Below are 23,681 nucleotides of genomic sequence, written 5' to 3'. Positions count from 1 at the left end.
GAACAGTAAATCTGACGAGTGTAATGTGAATTATCCTGGTGTTTACTAATTCAGGTATAATTTTATCTTGTTTATCTTCAGGATCACACAAAAATAGCCTTTGAATACATACTTATGTTAATGATGACAAAGTGTTACCCTGGTATCTCATATACGTGTATACAAACCCCTTGTTCAATATACGCCAAAGGTCAAGTTCACTGCTTTAGGTCAAAGGTCAAATCATGTAATACATGTCAGGCAGAAGGATCTTTCAGATGAAGCTGCATCATAGGAAGTATAATGTGTGTTTGTAGGTCCAGCTCAGGGTCACATGGTGAGGAAGTATAATGTGTGTGTTACATGGTGAGGGAGTATAATGTGTGTGTTTGTAGCTCCAACACAGGGTCACATGGTGAGGAAGTATAATGTACATGGTGAGGAAGTATAATGTGTGTGTTTGTAGCTCCAGAGGAAGTATAATGTGTGTGTTTGTAGCTCCAGAGGAAGTATAATGTGTGTGTTTGTAGCTCCAGAGGAAGTATAATGTGTGTGTTTGTAGCTCCAACTCAAGGTCACATGGTGAGGAAGTATAATGTGTGTGTTTGTAGCTCCAGAGGAAGTATAATGTGTGTGTTTGTAGCTCCAGAGGAAGTATAATGTGTGTGTTTGTAGCTCCAGAGGAAGTATAATGTGTGTGTTTGTAGCTCCAGAGGAAGTATAATGTGTGTGTTTGTAGCTCCAACTCAAGGTCACATGGTGAGGAAGTATAATGTGTGTGTTTGTAGGTCCAGCTCAGGGTCACATGGTGAGGGAGTATAATGTGTGTGTTTGTAGCTCCAACTCAGGGTCACCAGGTGAGGAAGTATAATGTGTGTGTTTGTAGCTCCAGAGGAAGTATAATGTGTGTGTTTGTAGCTCCATTTCAGGGTCACATGGTGAGGAAGTATAATGTGTATGTTTGTAGCTCCAACTCAGGGTCACATGGTGAGGAATAATGTGTGTGTTTGTAGCTCCAGCTCAGGGTCACATGGTGAGGGAGTATAATGTGAGTGTTTGTAGCTCCAACTCAGGGTCACATGGTGATGAAGTATAATTTTTGTTTGTAGCTCCAACTCAGGGTCACATGGTGATGAAGTATAATTTTTGTTTGTAGCTCCAACTCAGGGTCACATGGTGAGGAATAATGTGTGTGTTTGTAGCTCCAGCTCAGGGTCACATGGTGAGGGAGTATAATGTGAGTGTTTGTAGCTCCAACTCAGGGTCACATGGTGAGGAAGTATAATGTGTGTGTTTGTAGCACCAACACAGGGTCACCAGGTGAGGAAGTATAATGTTTGTGTTTGTAGCTCCAACACAGGGTCACATGGTGAGGAAGTATAATGTGTGTTTGTAGCTCCAACTCAGGGTCACATGGTGAGGAAGGATAATGTGTGTGTTTGTAGGTCCAACTCAGGGTCACATGGTGAGGAAGTATAATGTGAGTGTTTGTAGGTCCAGCTCAGGGACACATGGTGAGGAAGTATAATGTGTGTGTTTGTAGCACCAACACAGGGTCACCAGGTGAGGAAGTATAATGTGTGTGTTTGTAGCTCCAGAGGAAGTATAATGTGTGTGTTTGTAGCTCCATTTCAGGGTCACATGGTGAGGAAGTATAATGTGAGTGTTTGTAGGTCCAGCTCAGGGTCACATGGTGAGGAAGTATAATGTGTGTGTTACATGGTGAGGGAGTATAATGTGTGTGTTTGTAGCTCCAACTCACGGTCACATGGTGAGGAAGTATAATGTGTGTGTTTGAAGCTCCAACACAGGGTCACCAGGTGAGGAAGTATAATGTGTGTGTTTGTAGCACCAACACAGGGTCACCAGGTGAGGAAGTATAATGTGTGTGTTTGTAGCTCCATTTCAGGGTCACATGGTGAGGAAGTATAATGTGAGTGTTTGTAGGTCCAGCTCAGGGACACATGGTGAGGAAGTATAATGTGTGTGTTTGAAGCTCCAACACAGGGTCACCAGGTGAGGAAGTATAATGTGTGTGTTTGTAGCACCAACACAGGGTCACCAGGTGAGGAAGTATAATGTTTGTGTTTGTAGCTCCAACACAGGGTCACATGGTGAGGAAGTATAATGTACATGGTGAGGAAGTATAATGTGTGTGTTTGTAGCTCCAACACAGGGTCACATGGTGAGGAAGTATAATGTACATGGTGAGGAAGTATAATGTGTGTGTTTGTAGCTCCAACACAGGGTCACCAGGTGAGGAAGTATAATGTGTGTGTTTGTAGCTCCAACACAGGGTCACCAGGTGAGGAAGTATAATGTGTGTGTTTGTAGCTCCAACTCAGGGTCACACAGTGAGGGAGTATAATGTGTGCGTTTGTAGCTCAAACACCGGGTCACATGGTGAGGAAGTATAATGTGGGTTTGTAGCTCCAACACAGGGTCACATGGAGAGGAAGTATAATGTGTGTGTTTGTAGCTCTAACTCAGGGTCACCAGGTGAGGAAGTATAATGTTTGTGTTTGTAGCTCCAACACAGGGTCACATGGAGAGGAAGTATAATGTGTGTGTTTGTAGCTCCAACTCAGGGTCACACAGTGAGGAAGTATAATGTGTGTGTTTGTAGCTCCAACTCAGGGTCACACAGTGAGGAAGTATAATGTGTGCGTTTGTAGCTCAAACACAGGGTCACATGGTGAGGAAGTATAATGTGTGTGTTTTTGTAGCTCCGACACAGGGTCACATGGTGAGGAAGTATAATGTGTGTGTTTGAAGCTCCAACTCAGGGTCACATGGTGAGGAAGTATAATGTGTGTGTTTTTGTAGCTCCAACACAGGGTCACACGGTGATGAAGTATAATGTGTGTTTCTGTAGCTCCAACACAGGGTCACATGGTGACGAAGTATAATGTGTGTGGTTGTAGCTCCAACTCAGGCTCACATGGTGAGGAAATATAATGTGTGTGTTTGTAGCGCCAACTCAGGGTCACACGGTGATGAAGTATAATGTGTGTGGTTGTAGCTCCAACTCACGGTCACATGGTGAGGACGTATAATGTGTGTGTTCGTAGCTCCAACTCAGGTCACATGGTGAGGGAGTATAATGTGTGTGGTTGTAGCTCCAACTCAGGGGCACACGGTGAGGAAGGATAATGTGAGTGTTTGTAGCTCCAGAGGAAGTATAATGTGTGTGTTTGTAGCTCCAACTCAGGGTCACACGGTGAGGAAGTATAATGCGTGTGTTTGTAGCTCCAACTCAGGATCACATGGTGAGGAAGTATAATGTGTGTGTTTGTAGCTCCAGCTCAGTGTCACATGGTGAGGAAGTATAATGTGTGTTTGTAGCTCCAACTCAGGGTCACATGTTCAGGAAGTATAATGTGTGTGTTTGTAGCTCCAACTCAGGGTCACCTGGTGAGGAAGTATAATGTGTGTGTTTGTAGCTTCAACTCAGGGTCACATGGTGAGGAAGTATAATGCGTGTGTTTGTAGCTCCAACTCAGGATCACATAGAGAGGAAGTATAATGTGTGTGTTTGTAGCTCCAGAGGAAGTATAATGTGTGTGTTTGTAGCTCCAGCTCAGTGTCACATGGTGAGGAAGTATAATGTGTGTTTGTAGCTCCAGCTCAGGGTCACATGGAGAGGAAGTATAATGTGTGTGTTTGTAGCTCCAGCTCAGTGTCACATGGTGAGGAAGTATAATGTGTGTTTGTAGCTCCAGCTCAGGGTCACATGGTGAGGGAGTATAATGTGTGTGTTTGTAGCTCCAACTCAGGGTCACCTGGTGAGGAAGTATAATGTGTGTGTTTGTAGCTTCAACTCAGGGTCACATGGTGAGGAAGTATAATGTGTATGTTTGTAGCTCCAACTCAGGGTCACATGGGGAGGAAGTATAATGTGTGTGTTTGTAGCTCCAACTCAGGGTCACACGGTGAGGAAGTATAATGCGTGGGTTTGTAGCTCCAACTCAGGATCACATGGTGAGGGAGGATAATGTGTGTGTTTGTAGCTCCAACACAGGGTCACATGGTGAGGAAGCATAATGTGTGTTTGTAGCTCCAACTCAGGGTCACATGTTCAGGAAGTATAATGTGTGTGTTTGTAGCTCCAACTCAGGGTCACCTGGTGAGGAAGTATAATGTGTGTGTTTGTAGCTTCAACTCAGGGTCACATGGTGAGGAAGTATAATGCGTGTGTTTGTAGCTCCAACTCAGGATCACATGGAGAGGAAGTATAATGTGTGTGTTTGTAGCTCCAGTTCAGGGTCACATGGTGAGGAAGTATAATGTGTGTTTGTAGCTCCAACTCAGGGTCACATGTTCAGGAAGTATAATGTGTGTGTTTGTAGCTCCAACGCAGGGTCACATGGTGAGGAAGTATAATGTGTGTTTGTAGCTCCAGCTCAGGGTCACATGTAGAGGAAGTATAATGTGTGTTTCTGTAGCTCCAACACAGGGTCACATGGTGAGGAAGTATAATGTGTGTTTATAGCTCCAACTCAGGGTCACCAGGTGAGGTCAAGGATACAACAAGAGTAACGCTTTTCTTGAGATTAGTCTTGAACAACAGATACTTCATTGATTGTAAGTTGATTGGTTATGTGATGACTAGTGTCGCATGCTATTGTCAGGTTAAAATACCGAAATCTAAGATCACATCTAGAGGTCCATTTTTTAAACATCTCACTGTTTCCTGCAACACTATTGAATATGCAATAAGGTGGTGTCACATACCTCTTACAGGTTCAAAAGTCCAAGTTCACAGCTAGGGGTAAAAGATCCAAGGTTACAGCTAGGGGTCAGATTTCAAGATCACAGCTAGGGGTCACACATTAAAAACTCATTGTAATGTTTATCGGAGTCCTTACATCAGAATGATTTCATAATTTTTTTCCATGTATGTGTGATGACGGTGTCACACTTTCACTTCTTCAGAAACAAAAAATGGTAGTATTATGGAGATTAATGTTGAGTTGTTTGTATTCATTTCTGACTGGTTTGTTTCAGGGCCAGGGGGAGCTGTTTAACAGGGCTAATGTGGGCAAGGCACTAAAGGAAATGTCAGACCAGCGGCTCAGAAGGTTAGTCCTTTACGTGTCTCAGCCTCACTTCATGTTGATGATTTGATCAGCGCGTCAACTTATTTGAGTTAGCTGTACGTGTGGGAACCATAGCTGAAGGTCCGATCAACTTGATTATTTTTTATATATCATTATTGAACCATCCATAAAAGTCATAGATGGTCTGGTAATCTAAAATTTCTAAATAAAAAAATTGATTGGACCTTGAGCTGCGATTCCTACAGCTGTATTTGTGTATGCTGGTTCTACTGCTGCAGTAGAGCTATACACAGACATAACAGGTTGCTTGAAACCCATGTCATTAAATAGTAGAGTTGGGTTTTGTGATATACATGTATTACATTATAGTGAGAGATTTACACTGGATAAGTAAGAGCTATTAAGGTAAAGCAAACATATCTAATAACTGGGATTATTTGCCTCGGCCTTTGGCTTACATTTCTAACTTATTGGGAGATATCTCCATTCACACGTGTAACAGATACAATGTACTGGCTAAGTATGTATCCCAATTAAATAAAAAATGGAGCAAAACGAAAATTAGAATCTCCTGTGATTACAGCTAGTAATACCAATAATCAGAAATGTTGACTGAAGTATAATTCCTTTGACAGGGCGTTTCAGATCCCCCCTGCCATACCTAAAGTTATCTGTGAGTGTGATGATATTATTGAAGTATAATTCCTTTGACAGGGCGTTTCAGATCCCACTACCATACCTAAAGTTATCTGTGAGTGTGATGGTATTATTGAAGTATGATTCCTTTGACAGGGCGTTTCAGATCCCCCTTACCATACCTAAAGTTATCTGTGAGTGTGATGATATTATTGAAGTATAATTCCTTTGACAGGGCGTTTCAGATCCCCCTTACCATACCTAAAGTTATCTGTGAGTGTGATGATATTATTGAAGTATAATTCCTTTGACAGGGCGTTTCAGATCCCCCTTACCATACCTAAAGTTATCTGTGAGTGTGATGATATTATTGAAGTATAATTCCTTTGACAGGGCGTTTCAGATCCCCCTTACCATACCTAAAGTTATCTGTGAGTGTGATGATATTATTGAAGTATAATTCCTTTGACAGGGCGTTTCAGATCCCCCTTACCATACCTAAAGTTATCTGTGAGTGTGATGATATTATTGAAGTATAATTCCTTTGACAGGGCGTTTCAGATCCCCCTTACCATACCTAAAGTTATCTGTGAGTGTGATGATATTATTGAAGTATAATTCCTTTGACAGGGCGTTTCAGATCCCCCTTACCATACCTAAAGTTATCTGTGAGTGTGATGATATTATTGAAGTATAATTCCTTTGACAGGGCGTTTCAGATCCCCCTTACCATACCTAAAGTTATCTGTGAGTGTGATGATATTATTGAAGTATAATTCCTTTGACAGGGCGTTTCAGATCCCCCTTACCATACCTAAAGTTATCTGTGAGTGTGATGATATTATTGAAGTATAATTCCTTTGACAGGGCGTTTCAGATCCCCCTTACCATACCTAAAGTTATCTGTGAGTGTGATGATATTATTGAAGTATAATTCCTTTGACAGGGCGTTTCAGATCCCCCTTACCATACCTAAAGTTATCTGTGAGTGTGATGATATTATTGAAGTATAATTCCTTTGACAGGGCGTTTCAGATCCCCCTTACCATACCTAAAGTTATCTGTGAGTGTGATGATATTATTGAAGTATAATTCCTTTGACAGGGCGTTTCAGATCCCCCTTACCATACCTAAAGTTATCTGTGAGTGTGATGATATTATTGAAGTATAATTCCTTTGACAGGGCGTTTCAGATCCCCCTTACCATACCTAAAGTTATCTGTGAGTGTGATGATATTATTGAAGTATAATTCCTTTGACAGGGCGTTTCAGATCCCCCTTACCATACCTAAAGTTATCTGTGAGTGTGATGATATTATTGAAGTATAATTCCTTTGACAGGGCGTTTCAGATCCCCCTTACCATACCTAAAGTTATCTGTGAGTGTGATGATATTATTGAAGTATAATTCCTTTGACAGGGCGTTTCAGATCCCCCTTACCATACCTAAAGTTATCTGTGAGTGTGATGATATTATTGAAGTATAATTCCTTTGACAGGGCGTTTCAGATCCCCCTTACCATACCTAAAGTTATCTGTGAGTGTGATGATATTATTGAAGTATAATTCCTTTGACAGGGCGTTTCAGATCCCCCTTACCATACCTAAAGTTATCTGTGAGTGTGATGATATTATTGAAGTATAATTCCTTTGACAGGGCGTTTCAGATCCCCCTTACCATACCTAAAGTTATCTGTGAGTGTGATGATATTATTGAAGTATAATTCCTTTGACAGGGCGTTTCAGATCCCCCTTACCATACCTAAAGTTATCTGTGAGTGTGATGATATTATTGAAGTATAATTCCTTTGACAGGGCGTTTCAGATCCCCCTTACCATACCTAAAGTTATCTGTGAGTGTGATGATATTATTGAAGTATAATTCCTTTGACAGGGCGTTTCAGATCCCCCTTACCATACCTAAAGTTATCTGTGAGTGTGATGATATTATTGAAGTATAATTCCTTTGACAGGGCGTTTCAGATCCCCCTTACCATACCTAAAGTTATCTGTGAGTGTGATGATATTATTGAAGTATAATTCCTTTGACAGGGCGTTTCAGATCCCCCTTACCATACCTAAAGTTATCTGTGAGTGTGATGATATTATTGAAGTATAATTCCTTTGACAGGGCGTTTCAGATCCCCCTTACCATACCTAAAGTTATCTGTGAGTGTGATGATATTATTGAAGTATAATTCCTTTGACAGGGCGTTTCAGATCCCCCTTACCATACCTAAAGTTATCTGTGAGTGTGATGATATTATTGAAGTATAATTCCTTTGACAGGGCGTTTCAGATCCCCCTTACCATACCTAAAGTTATCTGTGAGTGTGATGATATTATTGAAGTATAATTCCTTTGACAGGGCGTTTCAGATCCCCCTTACCATACCTAAAGTTATCTGTGAGTGTGATGATATTATTGAAGTATAATTCCTTTGACAGGGCGTTTCAGATCCCCCTTACCATACCTAAAGTTATCTGTGAGTGTGATGATATTATTGAAGTATAATTCCTTTGACAGGGCGTTTCAGATCCCCCTTACCATACCTAAAGTTATCTGTGAGTGTGATGATATTATTGAAGTATAATTCCTTTGACAGGGCGTTTCAGATCCCCCTTACCATACCTAAAGTTATCTGTGAGTGTGATGATATTATTGAAGTATAATTCCTTTGACAGGGCGTTTCAGATCCCCCTTACCATACCTAAAGTTATCTGTGAGTGTGATGATATTATTGAAGTATAATTCCTTTGACAGGGCGTTTCAGATCCCCCTTACCATACCTAAAGTTATCTGTGAGTGTGATGATATTATTGAAGTATAATTCCTTTGACAGGGCGTTTCAGATCCCCCTTACCATACCTAAAGTTATCTGTGAGTGTGATGATATTATTGAAGTATAATTCCTTTGACAGGGCGTTTCAGATCCCCCTTACCATACCTAAAGTTATCTGTGAGTGTGATGATATTATTGAAGTATAATTCCTTTGACAGGGCGTTTCAGATCCCCCTTACCATACCTAAAGTTATCTGTGAGTGTGATGATATTATTGAAGTATAATTCCTTTGACAGGGCGTTTCAGATCCCCCTTACCATACCTAAAGTTATCTGTGAGTGTGATGATATTATTGAAGTATAATTCCTTTGACAGGGCGTTTCAGATCCCCCTTACCATACCTAAAGTTATCTGTGAGTGTGATGATATTATTGAAGTATAATTCCTTTGACAGGGCGTTTCAGATCCCCCTTACCATACCTAAAGTTATCTGTGAGTGTGATGATATTATTGAAGTATAATTCCTTTGACAGGGCGTTTCAGATCCCCCTTACCATACCTAAAGTTATCTGTGAGTGTGATGATATTATTGAAGTATAATTCCTTTGACAGGGCGTTTCAGATCCCCCTTACCATACCTAAAGTTATCTGTGAGTGTGATGATATTATTGAAGTATAATTCCTTTGACAGGGCGTTTCAGATCCCCCTTACCATACCTAAAGTTATCTGTGAGTGTGATGATATTATTGAAGTATAATTCCTTTGACAGGGCGTTTCAGATCCCCCTTACCATACCTAAAGTTATCTGTGAGTGTGATGATATTATTGAAGTATAATTCCTTTGACAGGGCGTTTCAGATCCCCCTTACCATACCTAAAGTTATCTGTGAGTGTGATGATATTATTGAAGTATAATTCCTTTGACAGGGCGTTTCAGATCCCCCTTACCATACCTAAAGTTATCTGTGAGTGTGATGATATTATTGAAGTATAATTCCTTTGACAGGGCGTTTCAGATCCCCCTTACCATACCTAAAGTTATCTGTGAGTGTGATGATATTATTGAAGTATAATTCCTTTGACAGGGCGTTTCAGATCCCCCTTACCATACCTAAAGTTATCTGTGAGTGTGATGATATTATTGAAGTATAATTCCTTTGACAGGGCGTTTCAGATCCCCCTTACCATACCTAAAGTTATCTGTGAGTGTGATGATATTATTGAAGTATAATTCCTTTGACAGGGCGTTTCAGATCCCCCTTACCATACCTAAAGTTATCTGTGAGTGTGATGATATTATTGAAGTATAATTCCTTTGACAGGGCGTTTCAGATCCCCCTTACCATACCTAAAGTTATCTGTGAGTGTGATGATATTATTGAAGTATAATTCCTTTGACAGGGCGTTTCAGATCCCCCTTACCATACCTAAAGTTATCTGTGAGTGTGATGATATTATTGAAGTATAATTCCTTTGACAGGGCGTTTCAGATCCCCCTTACCATACCTAAAGTTATCTGTGAGTGTGATGATATTATTGAAGTATAATTCCTTTGACAGGGCGTTTCAGATCCCCCTTACCATACCTAAAGTTATCTGTGAGTGTGATGATATTATTGAAGTATAATTCCTTTGACAGGGCGTTTCAGATCCCCCTTACCATACCTAAAGTTATCTGTGAGTGTGATGATATTATTGAAGTATAATTCCTTTGACAGGGCGTTTCAGATCCCCCTTACCATACCTAAAGTTATCTGTGAGTGTGATGATATTATTGAAGTATAATTCCTTTGACAGGGCGTTTCAGATCCCCCTTACCATACCTAAAGTTATCTGTGAGTGTGATGATATTATTGAAGTATAATTCCTTTGACAGGGCGTTTCAGATCCCCCTTACCATACCTAAAGTTATCTGTGAGTGTGATGATATTATTGAAGTATAATTCCTTTGACAGGGCGTTTCAGATCCCCCTTACCATACCTAAAGTTATCTGTGAGTGTGATGATATTATTGAAGTATAATTCCTTTGACAGGGCGTTTCAGATCCCCCCTACCATACCTAAAGTTATCTGTGAGTGTGATGATATTCGCTGTACGCGGGAACCTTTGTACATTGCCGGTAAGTGTCTTCTGTACAAACTTCATGTACGCCTGTACAAGGATCTGTTATCTATAACAGGGAAACAGTCTGTGAATGATATCTTTATACTTCTTTTAACATGTATTGATTGAATTTTCCTTTTAGTGTAATATTTTCTATAAAAAGAAAGAAAAAAAGAAATCTATACATTAAAAAAATCTGGAAAAAAAGCATCTTATACTTGTATAAATATCAGAAGGAAGGCAAACACTTTGAAATTCTTTTCATCATATATTCACGAACATTTTAAAATGACATGTTAAGTAGAAAATTGTAGAAATACCCTACCATTAACTGGTGATTTCTGGTAAACCATTGTATTTGTACTGATGATGTAATGTATGTAGAGAAAGTGTGTGTGAGAGTACTATATATACACTGAAGAGTAGTCACATGATATATCTATGACTGTGATATGTTTACAGGTAGGTATAACAAGTACAATCGCTTCCTCAGTCAGACGCCGTGGTTTGTGGACGGGAAACGTAAGAGTGAATCGTCGGTTGAGGAAAAGATTTGTGACCATCTAAAGAAACATTTCAATCACTCAGGTATTTTTTGCAATTCTTGGTTAAGATTTCACTTTTAAGTTTTTTTTTTAAGGAAACATCTTCATGTAAAAGAAACGTTACACAGAAAACAATGTTCAGAGGTAAACCCTGTTGATCATTTCCCCCAAAAAAATGGGATACATGTATTTGAAGGATAAAGGTATTCAAGTATTTTATTAGCATGAAATGTTATAAATCAATGCTCCATTATGACTGACCCCTGTATGCTGTTTTTACAGACTCCAAGTTCTCAGCGTCGGGACGAGAAGATGTTGACGTTCTCATGCTCGGCACAGGTCAGTGACGTCAGATCAGACAGAAGGGTGCATTATATTAGTTGCTTGAGTCCATTCATTTATTTTGATGTAAAAGTAACTGTAAATAAAAAGACACAGGCAACCTATTTTTTCTGCAGTTGTAGATATACTGCCTTGCATCTGCCTTCAGTATTTTCACAAATACATAATTCAGGCTAGAGGATCAGCTATTTTGTTGTTAATTTAACAAACACATGACTGTGCCTCACATATAGATTGAATGTGCCGATTTTAGACAGATTCAAGAACAACATCATGATGTGGCTGATATGAATACATTGTTCTGTACAAATATTTTTCGATATATATGTGAAATTGGTCAATACCATAAAATTTAGGATTTTAAAACACTTGTTACAATAATGTTAGCATTTTGCTGTGCTCGTTTGTACACAGATTTTAACATTTTTGCCATTCAGTTTCCTATTGGTGTATTGAGTTCTGTCTGTAAACGACCGTATCATTGTTGTCTGACCCGATAGGACTTCACTGTTGCTGAGCTGTTAAGCTACTAACCCACTAACATTATCAGAAGTCAGTTGTCTCCCTTTATTTATTTTTCAGGAAAGTTCACTTTTTAAAGAGATTATGAATTTTTTTTTCTGACAGGTCGACCATTTGTTGTGGAGTTGTTGGATCCTCATAAAGTGACATTTTCCAAGGAAGCTGTTAAAAACATACAAAAGGTAAATACAGTATTCAGGTCAACCAACTGTCTAAAGCTTCCACCTACAAGTGTTCTAACATTGGTCGTAGTGGCACCAGTTTATCTCTCTGCAATGTGTGCCATCAGTGTTGAATCTCTCGAAATACTGTTAATGTTCTCCCTTTAGCGCAATCAAATTTTAGCATTTTAGCAAATCTAAACAGATTAGTGCATTAATAAAGTGGTGCACCTACCAAATATACACTAGAAAACATATAGAAATGGTGCTGTCATGATTAAGCGCCATATCTTAAGTGGGAAGAGCACTAACATAAGCCAATCGCAAAAATATCACTTCTACGATCAGTTATAGACAGCATGGAGTATACTATAAATGAATAAATATACAACATTTGATATAGCGCCGTATCTAGCTAAGATAAGCCACTCTAAAGCGCTTTACAGTACATAGATATACAATTTTATACAGTCAATACAATTAGCATATATATATTAATCAATACAATATTGAGGAATTCGCAGGAGCTGCCTTATCAGGCGCTAACTACTAGTCATATGCCACCTGGCTAATATCTCCCTATGTGTGTATGCCTTTATGTGTGCTGTTGGAGATGTATGATCATTAAACATACCAGGTAAATTATTTTCTATTGGAAAATAGTTGTACATGTATGTACAAAATAATGGCAACTTACAAACAAGTACTCAAGTTTGACTGCAACTTAATATTTATATAGCAACATTGATTATGTATTCCTAAGTGTGTAAAAATCTAACAAAATGTAGCTGAAACATTCCATATTTTGATATTTCTCATGTTCCTTTGTCTGAAAGAAGTAAAAACATTATGTCCTCAAACAAAAAACAATAAACAAGAAAACAAAAATAACAAAGTTTGATTTTCATGTACTTGCCACAATCACAAATTTTAATTTTGAGCATACAACTTACAGGTTTTAGGATGTAAAGTTTTAAAGGATATTACATCAGTGCAATTTATTAGCTAGATAAGATTTGTTCCGAGTTAGAACTGAAATGTGAAAAGACAAAGTCATAATTCAGAAAATAATTTGTGATTTAAAAATTCTTTGTCTTTTTAGGAGATAAATGCTGCTTCCTCTGAGGTACAAGTGAGACACTTACAAATCGTTACCAAGTAAGTTTACTGTTACAGATCCTGTGTCATAGTCCCACCACCTCGTTTACAGAGCTAGGACTGCCTTTACGATCCTGTAGGAATTATGTTTACCTCATTATATACTCATTCTCTGGCCTTCTAAAACAAATATTTACCAGGTACTAGGAATTATATCTAAATGATATTTTCATGTTGAATTAATCCTCTCATTCATTAAAAATTGAACAAGTATTTCTCCGTTCTACTGTACGTTTTGTGTGATTGATATTGAAGAGAAGCGACGAACAACCTGAAGGAGGGAGAGATGGAGAAAACGAAGACGTACTCCGCCCTCTGTTGGAGTGCTGCAGTGTTACCACAGGAAAAACTAGAGGAAATCAGTTCTATGACAGTAAGGACTTTAAGTTATAGCAGTGTGTCTCATAGTTGTGTGTTACCGATACGTGTCTCATTGCTGTGTGTTACAGATATGTGTCTCATAGTTGTGTGTTACAGATATGTGTCTCATATTTGTGTGTTACCGATATGTGTCTCATTGTTGTGTGTTACAGATATGTGTCTCATTGCTGTGTGTTACGGATATGTGTCTCATAGTTGTGTGTTACCGGTATTTGTCTCATTACTGTGTGTTACAGATATGCGTCTCATTACTGTGTGTTACAGATATGCGTCTCATAGTTGTGTGTTACCGATATGTGTCTCATTGTTGTGTGTTACAGATATGTGTCTCATTGCTGTGTGTTACATATATGTGTCTCATAGTTTTGTGTTACCGATATGTGTCTCATTACTGTGTGTTGCAGATATGTGTCTCATAGTTGTGTGTTACAGATTTGTGTCTCATTGCTGGGTGTTACAGATATGTGTCTCATAGTTGTGTGTTACTGATATGTGTCTCATTACTGTGTGTTACAAATATGTGTCTCATTACTGTGTGTTACATATATGTGTCTCATAGTTGTGTGTTACCGATATGTATCTCATAGTTGTGTGTTACCGATATGTGTCTCATTAATGTGTGTTACAGATATGTGTCTCATTACTGTGTGTTACAAATATGTGTCTCATTACTGTGTGTTACACATATGTATCTCATTACTGTGTGTTACGGATATGTGTCTCATAGTTGTGTGTTACAGATTTGTGTCTCATTGCTGGGTGTTACAGATATGTGTCTCATAGTTGTGTGTTACAGATATGTGTCTCATATTTGTGTGTTACCGATATGTGTCTCATTGTTGTGTGTTACAGATATGTGTCTCATATTTGTGTGTTACCGATATGTGTCTCATTAATGTGTGTTACAGATATGTGTCTCATTACTGTGTGTTACACATATGTATCTCATTACTGTGTGTTACGGATATGTGTCTCATAGTTGTGTGTTACTGATATGTGTCTCATTACTGTGTGTTACCAATATGTGTCTCATAGTTGTGTGTTACCAATATGTGTCTCATAGTTGTGTGTTACCGATACGTGCCTCATTGCTGTGTGTTACAGATATGTGTCTCATAGTGGTGTGTTACCGATATGTGTCTCATTGCTGTGTGTTACGGATATGTGTCTCATAGTTGTGTGTTACAGATTTGTGTCTCATTGCTGGGTGTTACAGATATGTGTCTCATAGTTGTGGGTTACAGATTTGTGTCTCATTGCTGTGGGTTACAGATTTGTGTGTGTCTCAAAGCTGTGTGTTACAGATATGTGTGTGTTGTGTGTTACCGATACGTGTCTCATTGCTGTGTGTTCCAGATATGTGTCTCATAGTTGTGTGTTACGGATATGTGTGTCATTACTGTGTGTTACAGATATGTGTCTCATTGCTGTGTGTTACATATATGTGTCTCATAGTTGTGTGTTACCAATATGTGTCTCATAGTTGTGTGTTACCGATACGTGCCTCATTGCTGTGTGTTACAGATATGTGTCTCATTACTGTGTGTTACCGATATGTGTCTCCTAGTTGTGTGTTACCGATATGTGTCTCATTGTTGTGTGTTACAGATATGTGTCTCATTGCTGTGTGTTACGGATATGTGTCTCATAGTTGTGTGTTACCGGTATTTGTCTCATTACTGTGTGTTACAGATATGTGTCTCATAGTTGTGTGTTACAGATTTGTGTCTCATTGCTGTGTGTTACAGATTTGTGTGTGTCTCAAAGCTGTGTGTTACAGATATGTGTGTCATATATGTGTGTCTCATAGTTGTGTGTTACATATGTGTGTGTGTCTCATAGCTGTGTGTTACAGATATGTGTGTCATATGTGTGTGTGTGTTGTAGATGTGTGTCTCATTGAAGGGGCCGCGGTGGCCAAGTGGTTAAGGCGTCTGACATTCTGCTACCACTGGGTCACGGGTTCGAGACCTATGTGGGGCAGTCGCCAGGTACTGGCCGTAGGTCAGTGTTTTTTCTCCGGGAACTCCGACTTTCCTCCACCACCAAAACCTGGCACGTCCTTAAATGACCATAGCTGTTAATAGGATGTAAAATGCAATGAAACCAAACCAAATCATTGAAGGATAATTATTATTAAAGGATGGTATGTAAATACGTTAATGTACAATAAGACATTCTGAAATCTATACAGGAATTGTATGTAAACATGTACAATAAGACATTCTGAAACCTTCCCAGGTCTGTATGTAAGACCTATAAAATAAAACTATTTTGAAACCTTCCCAGTATGATGTTTGTAAAGGAATATTTATGATTTTGTTTGTGTTTACAGAATGTTGTGTTACATCAGAAAACACCGATACGAGTCCTACACAGGTAAACTAGACCAAGTCAAACTACACTGAGCCTGATTCAAAAATATAAAATATAAAGAGCATAAGATCATGTATAATCATATGTTTTGTCACTAATAACATGAAGAAAGAAATGCAGAATAAATCAGTTTTTCCTCACGACCCTAAAGTCATGTCATGCTAGATGGACTTTATTGCATGATCATTTTAGCATGTGATGAGGTAATACTGTAGTGACAAAGTTACAAATGATACGATCATTTTAGCATGTGATGAGGTTTTACTGTAGTGACAAAGTTACAAATGATACGATCATTTTAGTATGTGATGAGGTAATACTGTACTGACAAAGTTACAAATGATACGATCATTTTAGCATGTGATGAGGTTTTACTGTAGTGACAAAGTTACAAATGATACGATCATTTTAGTATGTGATGAGGTAATACTGTACTGACAAAGTTACAAATGATACGATCATTTTAGCATGTGATGAGGTAATACTGTAGTGACAAAGTTACAAATGATACGATCATTTTAGTATGTGATGAGGTAATACTGTACTGACAAAGTTACAAATGATACATGTTATGATGTGAACCTAATCATGTATTCACTGTACATATAATGTTAATGGTTTCACCCCATAACCACAAATACCCTGAATGTGGGCTAATACACTTAAACAGTTTCATGTTATACAGATGTCAGTCTTGTTTTCTTTTCCTTGTCAGACGTCCATTGGCCACAAGGGAGAGAACTGTGTACACAATGTCTGCTGAGAGAATCGATGACCACCACTTCAAACTAAACCTTGAAACACAAGCGGGAACGTATCCTTGACGAGTTACTCTCTATCCTTGAAGAGTGTCTCTCTATCCTTGACAAGTGTCTCTCTATCCTTGACAAGTGTCTCTCTGTCCTTGACAAGTGTCTCTCTGTCCTTGACGACTTTTTCTTTATCCTTGACAAGTGTCTCTCTATCCTTGACGAGTTTCTCTCTATCCTTGACGACTTTCTCGCTATCCTTGACGACTTTCTCGCTATCCTTGACAAGTTTCTCTCTATCCTTGACGAGTTTCTCGCTATCCTTGACGAGCTTCTCTCTATCCTTGACGACTTTCTCTCTATCCTTGACAAGTTTCTCTCTGTCCTTGACGAGTTTCTCTCTGTCCTTGACGACTTTCTCTCTATCCTTGACAAGTGTCTCTCTGTCCTTGACGAGTGTCTCTCTGTCCTTGACGAGTGTCTCTCTGTCCTTGACAAGTTTCTCTCTATCCTTGACGAGTTTCTCTCTATCCTTGACGAGTTTCTCTCTATCCTTGACGACTTTCTCTCTATCCTTGACAAGTTGCTCTCTGTCCTTGACGAGTTTCTCTCTGTCCTTGACGACTTTCTCTTTATCCTTGACAACTGTCTCTCTATCCTTGACGAGTTTCTCTCTATCCTTGACGAGTTTCTCGCTATCCTTGACGAGTTTCTCCCTATCCTTGACAAGTTTCTCTCTATCCTTGACGAGTTTCTCGCTATCCTTGACGAGCTTCTCTCTATCCTTGATGAGTTTCTCTTTATCCTTGACGAGTTTCTCTCTATCCTTGATGAGTTTCTTGCTATCCTATCCTTGACGAGTGTCTCTCTATCCTTGACGAGTTACTCGCTATCCTTGACGAGTTTCTCTTTATCCTTGACGAGTGTCTCTCTATCCTTGACGAGTTACTCCTGTCCTTGACGAGTTTCTCTTTATCCTTGACAACTGTCTCTCTATCCTTGACAAGTGTCTCTCTGTCCTTGACGAGTTTCTCTTTATCCTTGACAACTTTCTCTCTATCTTTGACAAGTTTCTCTCTGTCCTTGATGAGTTTCTCTATGTCCTTGACGAGTGTCTCTCTATCCTTGACGAGTTACTCGCTATCCTTGACGAGTTTCTCTCTATCCTTGACGAGTGTCTCTCTGTCCTTGACGAGTTTCTCGCTATCCTTGACGAGTTTCTCGCTATCCTTGACGAGTTTCTCTCTGTCATCATAATATTATCTGTGTCTTTTATCACTGACTTTCTTTGTTTTTTTATTTTGTTGATATTTTATTTATGAATATCATTGCTAGTAGACAAACATCAACATTTATTTGTTGCTAACATAAAAACAAGACATGACATTGACACCATTTTGTGTTTATGTCAGTGGATGATTTACACTACTGTGCTTTCTCAACAAAACTTCATGCTTACAGAGCAGTGGGTATTGTTCACAAACACCCTATAGAATACTATTTTGTTGATTTCATGTTGTAAATTACTAAGAAAATATTACGGGTATCTATATTTGTGATGATTAATAGAATCTTCCCCTACCTTGAGGGTGTGACAGAAATCTCCTACCCTCGGGGTGATTTTTTGGGTTGTTTAACCCGAGGCTCTTAGACAACCAACAAAAATCACTCCGAGGGTTGGAGATTTCTTTGTTACACCCTCAAGGTAGGGGATGATTATTTTTCTCCCATCTTATTATTTTAGTCACACCTCCACCAACAATAATCTACCAAGTTTGTAAACAAAAACACATGTGGGGTATGAATATCGTCATTCACTTTTGATGGCGTCACAAATACCAGTGACACATTTTAATGAAGTCACAATTGAACATGTGCTAATCAGCACAAGGCTATCTCCCCCTAGGGGTTGACAAGCGGATCTTTCCCGGCTTAAACGGGAGACACACCTGTGAAGGGCGGGAGACACGCCTGTAAAGGGCGGGAGAAATCAATATCCACAATTTGTTTTACTAGAAATACATGTATCACTTCATTCTAATTTAAGAATAAACATCTTATAAACACTAATTCAATGTACTGAATCATCTATTGTAGCTCAGAGATCAAGAGTCAGTGTTGTTGTCATATATCCCTTTATAAATGTTTTGTGTCAATATCTGTCTACTTCTATTTCTTGTCTTGTCTTATTTTAAGTCACTAGTCAGTCGTGAGTTTTATTTTAAATCACTTGTCAGTCGTGAGTTTTACAGTGTGATTGATGAAAAAGTTTGAAAGTTGAACCCTTGACAGTGACAGGTATATAAAAGAGTTTGTTCATGGGGACTTCGGCCGGACCACACCAAACATGAGCACATTGACAGGGGTGGAATGTGACATCTTTCAGCTAGATGTGCTAGTAAGTAGTCACACCTGTCTCAGGGACATGTTACCTAATTACATAATACCTGTAATTTATGTATGCTACCTTACACAATATACCTGTAATTTGTGTTAGAGTTAAGGATGTATGCTACCTTACACATTATACCTGTAATTTATGTAGGAGTTCAGGATGTATGCTACCAAGAAAAGAAAGAAAAAATGAAGCCCTAAGCTTATAACTTGAATAGTGTGAGTATTATAAATTTTGCAAGATGTGTATTTCTGCATTAAATGTTATATCACATGTTTAGTTACTGTGATTTACCTACTCCAATACAATACTCTCTCTTATTTTTAATTTAGTCTGTATTACTGGACTGGCCCGCTTCCCTTGAAGACAGCTGATAGCACTAGTGTTGACAGAAACGTGACAGCCACCGAAGTCTGTACAGCCGACTTGTGTTGATCTGGTACAGTGACAGGATAGGTCAGGAATGTGTTACCATGGAAACAACTATGGCACAATACACTGACGGAATATTTTAATTGAATTAGGCATCTTGCAATTAAACAAAAATCAGTAAATTTGGTGTTAAGGCATTATTTTTTACACTGTCCATATTGAGAATAAAGAAAGAAGTTTTCCTGAAGGCAACTCAGTGAACTGAAATATAATAGGGTTTCTATTGAACTGGAGTATTATAGTTCTTGTGATGCGTGTAAATGTGAAGGTAGCATAAAGATCACTCCGTTGCCGTAGCAAGTGTCATGTATCTGTGCAATAAGTCTCAAAGGAAAGCTTCGAGTTTCATACAACTTTCTACAAAAACTCGCAGTATCTGTTACATCAACAAGATTTATTTGAAATGGATCTGCTATTAAATATGGCCGCTTGGGTTTGGGTACTTAAAGTGGGTTCCATTCAACAACTCATTAAACAATCCTCTGTTTTTCAAGAAACTCTTTTCAAATACTTATTGTATCAATTATCCACTCAAATATGATTTTGGGTTGAATATCAAAATTAAATATGGCCACCAGCAATCATCTTTGATTTTAGCAACTAAATTAGTTTCTGTGTTATAACTTTTAAAGGAAAGCTTTGATTTTCATGAAACTTACCACAAACAGCTATAATATCATATCAATTTCTCCACGCTTTGATTTTGCTTTAAATTTTAAATTTTATATGGCTGCTAATGGCCACCTCATATTTCATACAAATATGTCCATAACAAAATATGAAGAAAATATTTAATATCAATGTTTCGTTACATATTTACAATAATTTAAATTGATAACCAACAGTTTGTTTATTTTATGTCCAGAAAAAACACTTTAACAGGGACAGACAACCAGAAAAAGTGAAAGGTCAGTTTCCAGAATAGAATGGGTCTAGGTTAGACAGGGTAGATAGCTATGATTTAAAAGAGGAAATGCCAGGATCATATATCAAACCCACTAAAGACAGGGATCAGATTAGATCAGCACCAATTTATACAGGTCATACCCAACTGCTATGTTATTGACATACACATATATACTTTACAGGTACAGATGAGATCTTTTAAAAGAAATATAAGATTTTCATGAAACTTGCCTGTTATACATTTTACCAAAGGAACTGGATCAAATTTGACACACAGCAAAATTCACAATTATACAATTAGGCGGCAGCAAACTTATTTGATGGTGGTTTCGAAATGACATCTAATGAAGCAGTTGTCAGATTTGAACTTGCCAAGTTATCTCATATGGCACAAAGCACATGTGAGTTAATGGGTTGAATCATCAGACAAATATTTCTTTAAACAACTTCTTCTTACGAACCACAAGGCATAGGTCATTATATTTGTCTAGTAGCTTCCGGGGATGCATCTTTATAATTTTGCAAAAATAAAAAATGACTTCAGCCTTCTTTCAAGTCCACTGAGGACATATACGTTAACAAAGGACCGCCCTGATGAACCAAACATCTAGAGACATGGTTGCCGGAAGCTTGTGCTACAAAGATTGCAAAATAAAATCTGTAACGACCTTGATATACATTCCAGACTACAGGGTTCAAATATGTAAAAAGAACCTACAATTCCAGGTGACTTCTTATTAGGGACCAAAAGGCAAAGAGCCCTGATAGTCGGCCATTAGCTTGCTGGCATTGAGCACTACAAGGTTTACACACAGATATTACTGGGTACCCTGATAAATGTTTCAGGTCAAATGGGTAAAATGTGCTTACAGTATTTAAATATCTTCTTCAGAATAAAGAAGAGGTCTATCATCGTGATATTTTATAAGTAGGATGCTGGGATAAAGGGCTATAAATTTGTTGGAATGAATCGTGTAAAATCACTTTCAAGGGCATGGATCAAGTATGTTAAAATGTTCTAGAGCAATATGAACTCTGCTCTCTAAATTTTCACTAAGTGTTGCAAATGTTGAAATTTGTTTAAATATTTATAATCCCTTGTATAGAGAAGAAATAAAGAATGTACCCCTGTCTGTCCAAAAGGCCTAGAGAGAGAAAAAATCAGTAAGTTAGAATAGAGCCTGCTAAGTGCTGTGTTCCAATAAATAACCACTTTCAAGGTCACAAGGGATAAATGTGTTAAAATCTTTAAACAATATCTAAAAGGTCCATATGGTTAAGAGTGACACATATGAAGCCTGTAACTTGTGTTGTTGTGAAGACCTATCAAGTTTGTCTGAACTTGACCTACTTTCTTGATCACAGGGTCAAATGTGTAAAAAAGCTGAGAACTTTTTCAAAATATCTTTAAGGAGTAGTGCAGTAACATTGAGCCTGTAGACTACTGTTGTAGCATTTGTTTGATCAAATAAAATAACCTTCATCAACTTCAAACTTGTTTTGTGTACAAATTCAAACTTGTTTTGTGTACAAATTCAAACTTGTTTTTTGTACAAATTCAAATTTGAATCCTTTAACTGCATTGGAAGGTAAGTTGCAACTATCGGGTACAGATACAGATACTTTTGAATGGATTGAAAAAACCCTTTTAAGGACCAAACTCATAATTATACCTCTCTTTAGTGACAAGGGAGTGGGGGTGGGGTTAAATTAGTGTGCCTGGTAGTCGCTTTGTCGGTGTGTCGGTGAGTCCCTGCATCCGTCTAAAGTAAAATGATTGTGTACAAGATATTTCACAAACCCTTTAATATATTTGGTTAATATTTACACCATAATATGGTAATATCACGTTCCTCAAATAGTTTGAATTTGGGACGTTTTTCAAAGTTAAAGGGTCAAAAGTTACAGGAACATCTCACTTTACCATCTTAACCATTTTTGAAGGAAAAAGCTAGTGTACATTAGATCGCATGAACACCTGTAAACATTTGATTGGCAGTGGAATTACAGACATACTGGTGGTCATGTCCCCGCCCCAGTGTAAACTTCTACATATAGAGGAGGGGAATTACAGACATACTGGGGGTCATGTCCCCGCTTCAGTGTAACCTTCTACATATAGAGGAGGGGAATTACAGACATACTGGGGGTCATGTCCCCGCTTCAGTGTAACCTTCTACATATAGAGGAGGGGAATTACAGACATACTGGGGGTCATGTCCCCGCTTCAGTGTAACCTTCTACATATAGAGGAGGGGAATTACAGACATACTGGTGGTCATGTCCCCGCCCCAGTGTAAACTTCTACATATAGGGGAGGGGAATTACAGACATACTGGTGTCATGTCCCCGCCCCAGTGTAACCTTCTACATATAGAGGAGGGGAACTACAGACATACTGGTGGTCATGTCCCCACCCCAGTGTAAACTTCTAACAGGTTTTATTACCATACTACACCGTTACATGAACATTTATATACTGGATCTGAAAATAGCTGTTCTGATCTTCCCCATTGGCTGGATAGGACTCCCTACATGAAGGTTGCTATTTTTAATACAACTTCCAAATTTGTAACTTCCTGCTTCAAATCTATAAAAAGCTACCAGTAAGTTGGTATGCGTGTTGCGTAGGTTCAGTTTGTTGTTCTATTGAGTGAGATCACACTGAAGATAACCACACTTTTTTTGTCCTCTACTGAACCAGGATGGTGACCCTTTACAGTACAATGTGTTAGTGTAGCGTACAACTTGAGAGTCCTCATGTCTCATAGCAAACAATTGTATCCTGTATTTTATGTCATAAAGTATTTTTACTCATATTTGAAAAAAAATCTTTTAAGAGAAACCCTAGCTGTGATAAAATCTAGTCACGTCTGAACAAGTACATGTATTGACACCTTATTGATAAATAATAATTTTGTAAAATGTCACAGTTTAAGCTGTTCTCTGCATTAATTAAATTTGAGAAAAAAAACAAGAAGTAGAGATAACTGCTAAAACTTGGTAGACTCACTCTTGACTTGTGTTTTGTGTGGCTCATGAAATATGACCTATAAACTTTTTAATAAAAAATTCATTTCAAAATTGGATCTTTAGAAACCTAAATAGGTCATCTGATTCAACAGAAAACACACCTACAGAAAACATCAGCA

The 23,681-nt window shown here is 38.3% G+C and overlaps 1 protein-coding gene across 1 annotated transcript in view; it reads left to right on the top strand.

Annotated features, from left to right (window-relative positions):
- LOC110446506 (putative tRNA pseudouridine synthase Pus10) overlaps positions 1–19,739 on the top strand; it is a 37,512-nt gene extending 17,773 nt beyond the window's left edge. Inside the window, exons 9-19 of the mRNA XM_021491682.1 lie at positions 4,987–5,060; positions 10,493–10,578; positions 11,025–11,150; positions 11,390–11,446; positions 12,077–12,153; positions 13,235–13,290; positions 13,546–13,663; positions 16,007–16,050; positions 16,763–16,861; positions 19,095–19,194; positions 19,524–19,739. Coding sequence (XP_021347357.1) covers positions 4,987–5,060; positions 10,493–10,578; positions 11,025–11,150; positions 11,390–11,446; positions 12,077–12,153; positions 13,235–13,290; positions 13,546–13,663; positions 16,007–16,050; positions 16,763–16,861; positions 19,095–19,194; positions 19,524–19,565 — 879 coding nt within the window. The 3' untranslated portion in view covers positions 19,566–19,739. The remainder of the gene's footprint in view (positions 1–4,986; positions 5,061–10,492; positions 10,579–11,024; positions 11,151–11,389; positions 11,447–12,076; positions 12,154–13,234; positions 13,291–13,545; positions 13,664–16,006; positions 16,051–16,762; positions 16,862–19,094; positions 19,195–19,523) is intronic.
- The last annotated feature ends 3,942 nt before the right edge of the window (positions 19,740–23,681 follow it).

This window comes from Mizuhopecten yessoensis, unplaced genomic scaffold (genome assembly GCF_002113885.1).
Source record: "Mizuhopecten yessoensis strain PY_sf001 unplaced genomic scaffold, ASM211388v2 scaffold2741, whole genome shotgun sequence".
Taxonomy (NCBI): domain Eukaryota; kingdom Metazoa; phylum Mollusca; class Bivalvia; order Pectinida; family Pectinidae; genus Mizuhopecten; species Mizuhopecten yessoensis.
This window is presented reverse-complemented; position numbering and strand designations above follow the sequence as displayed.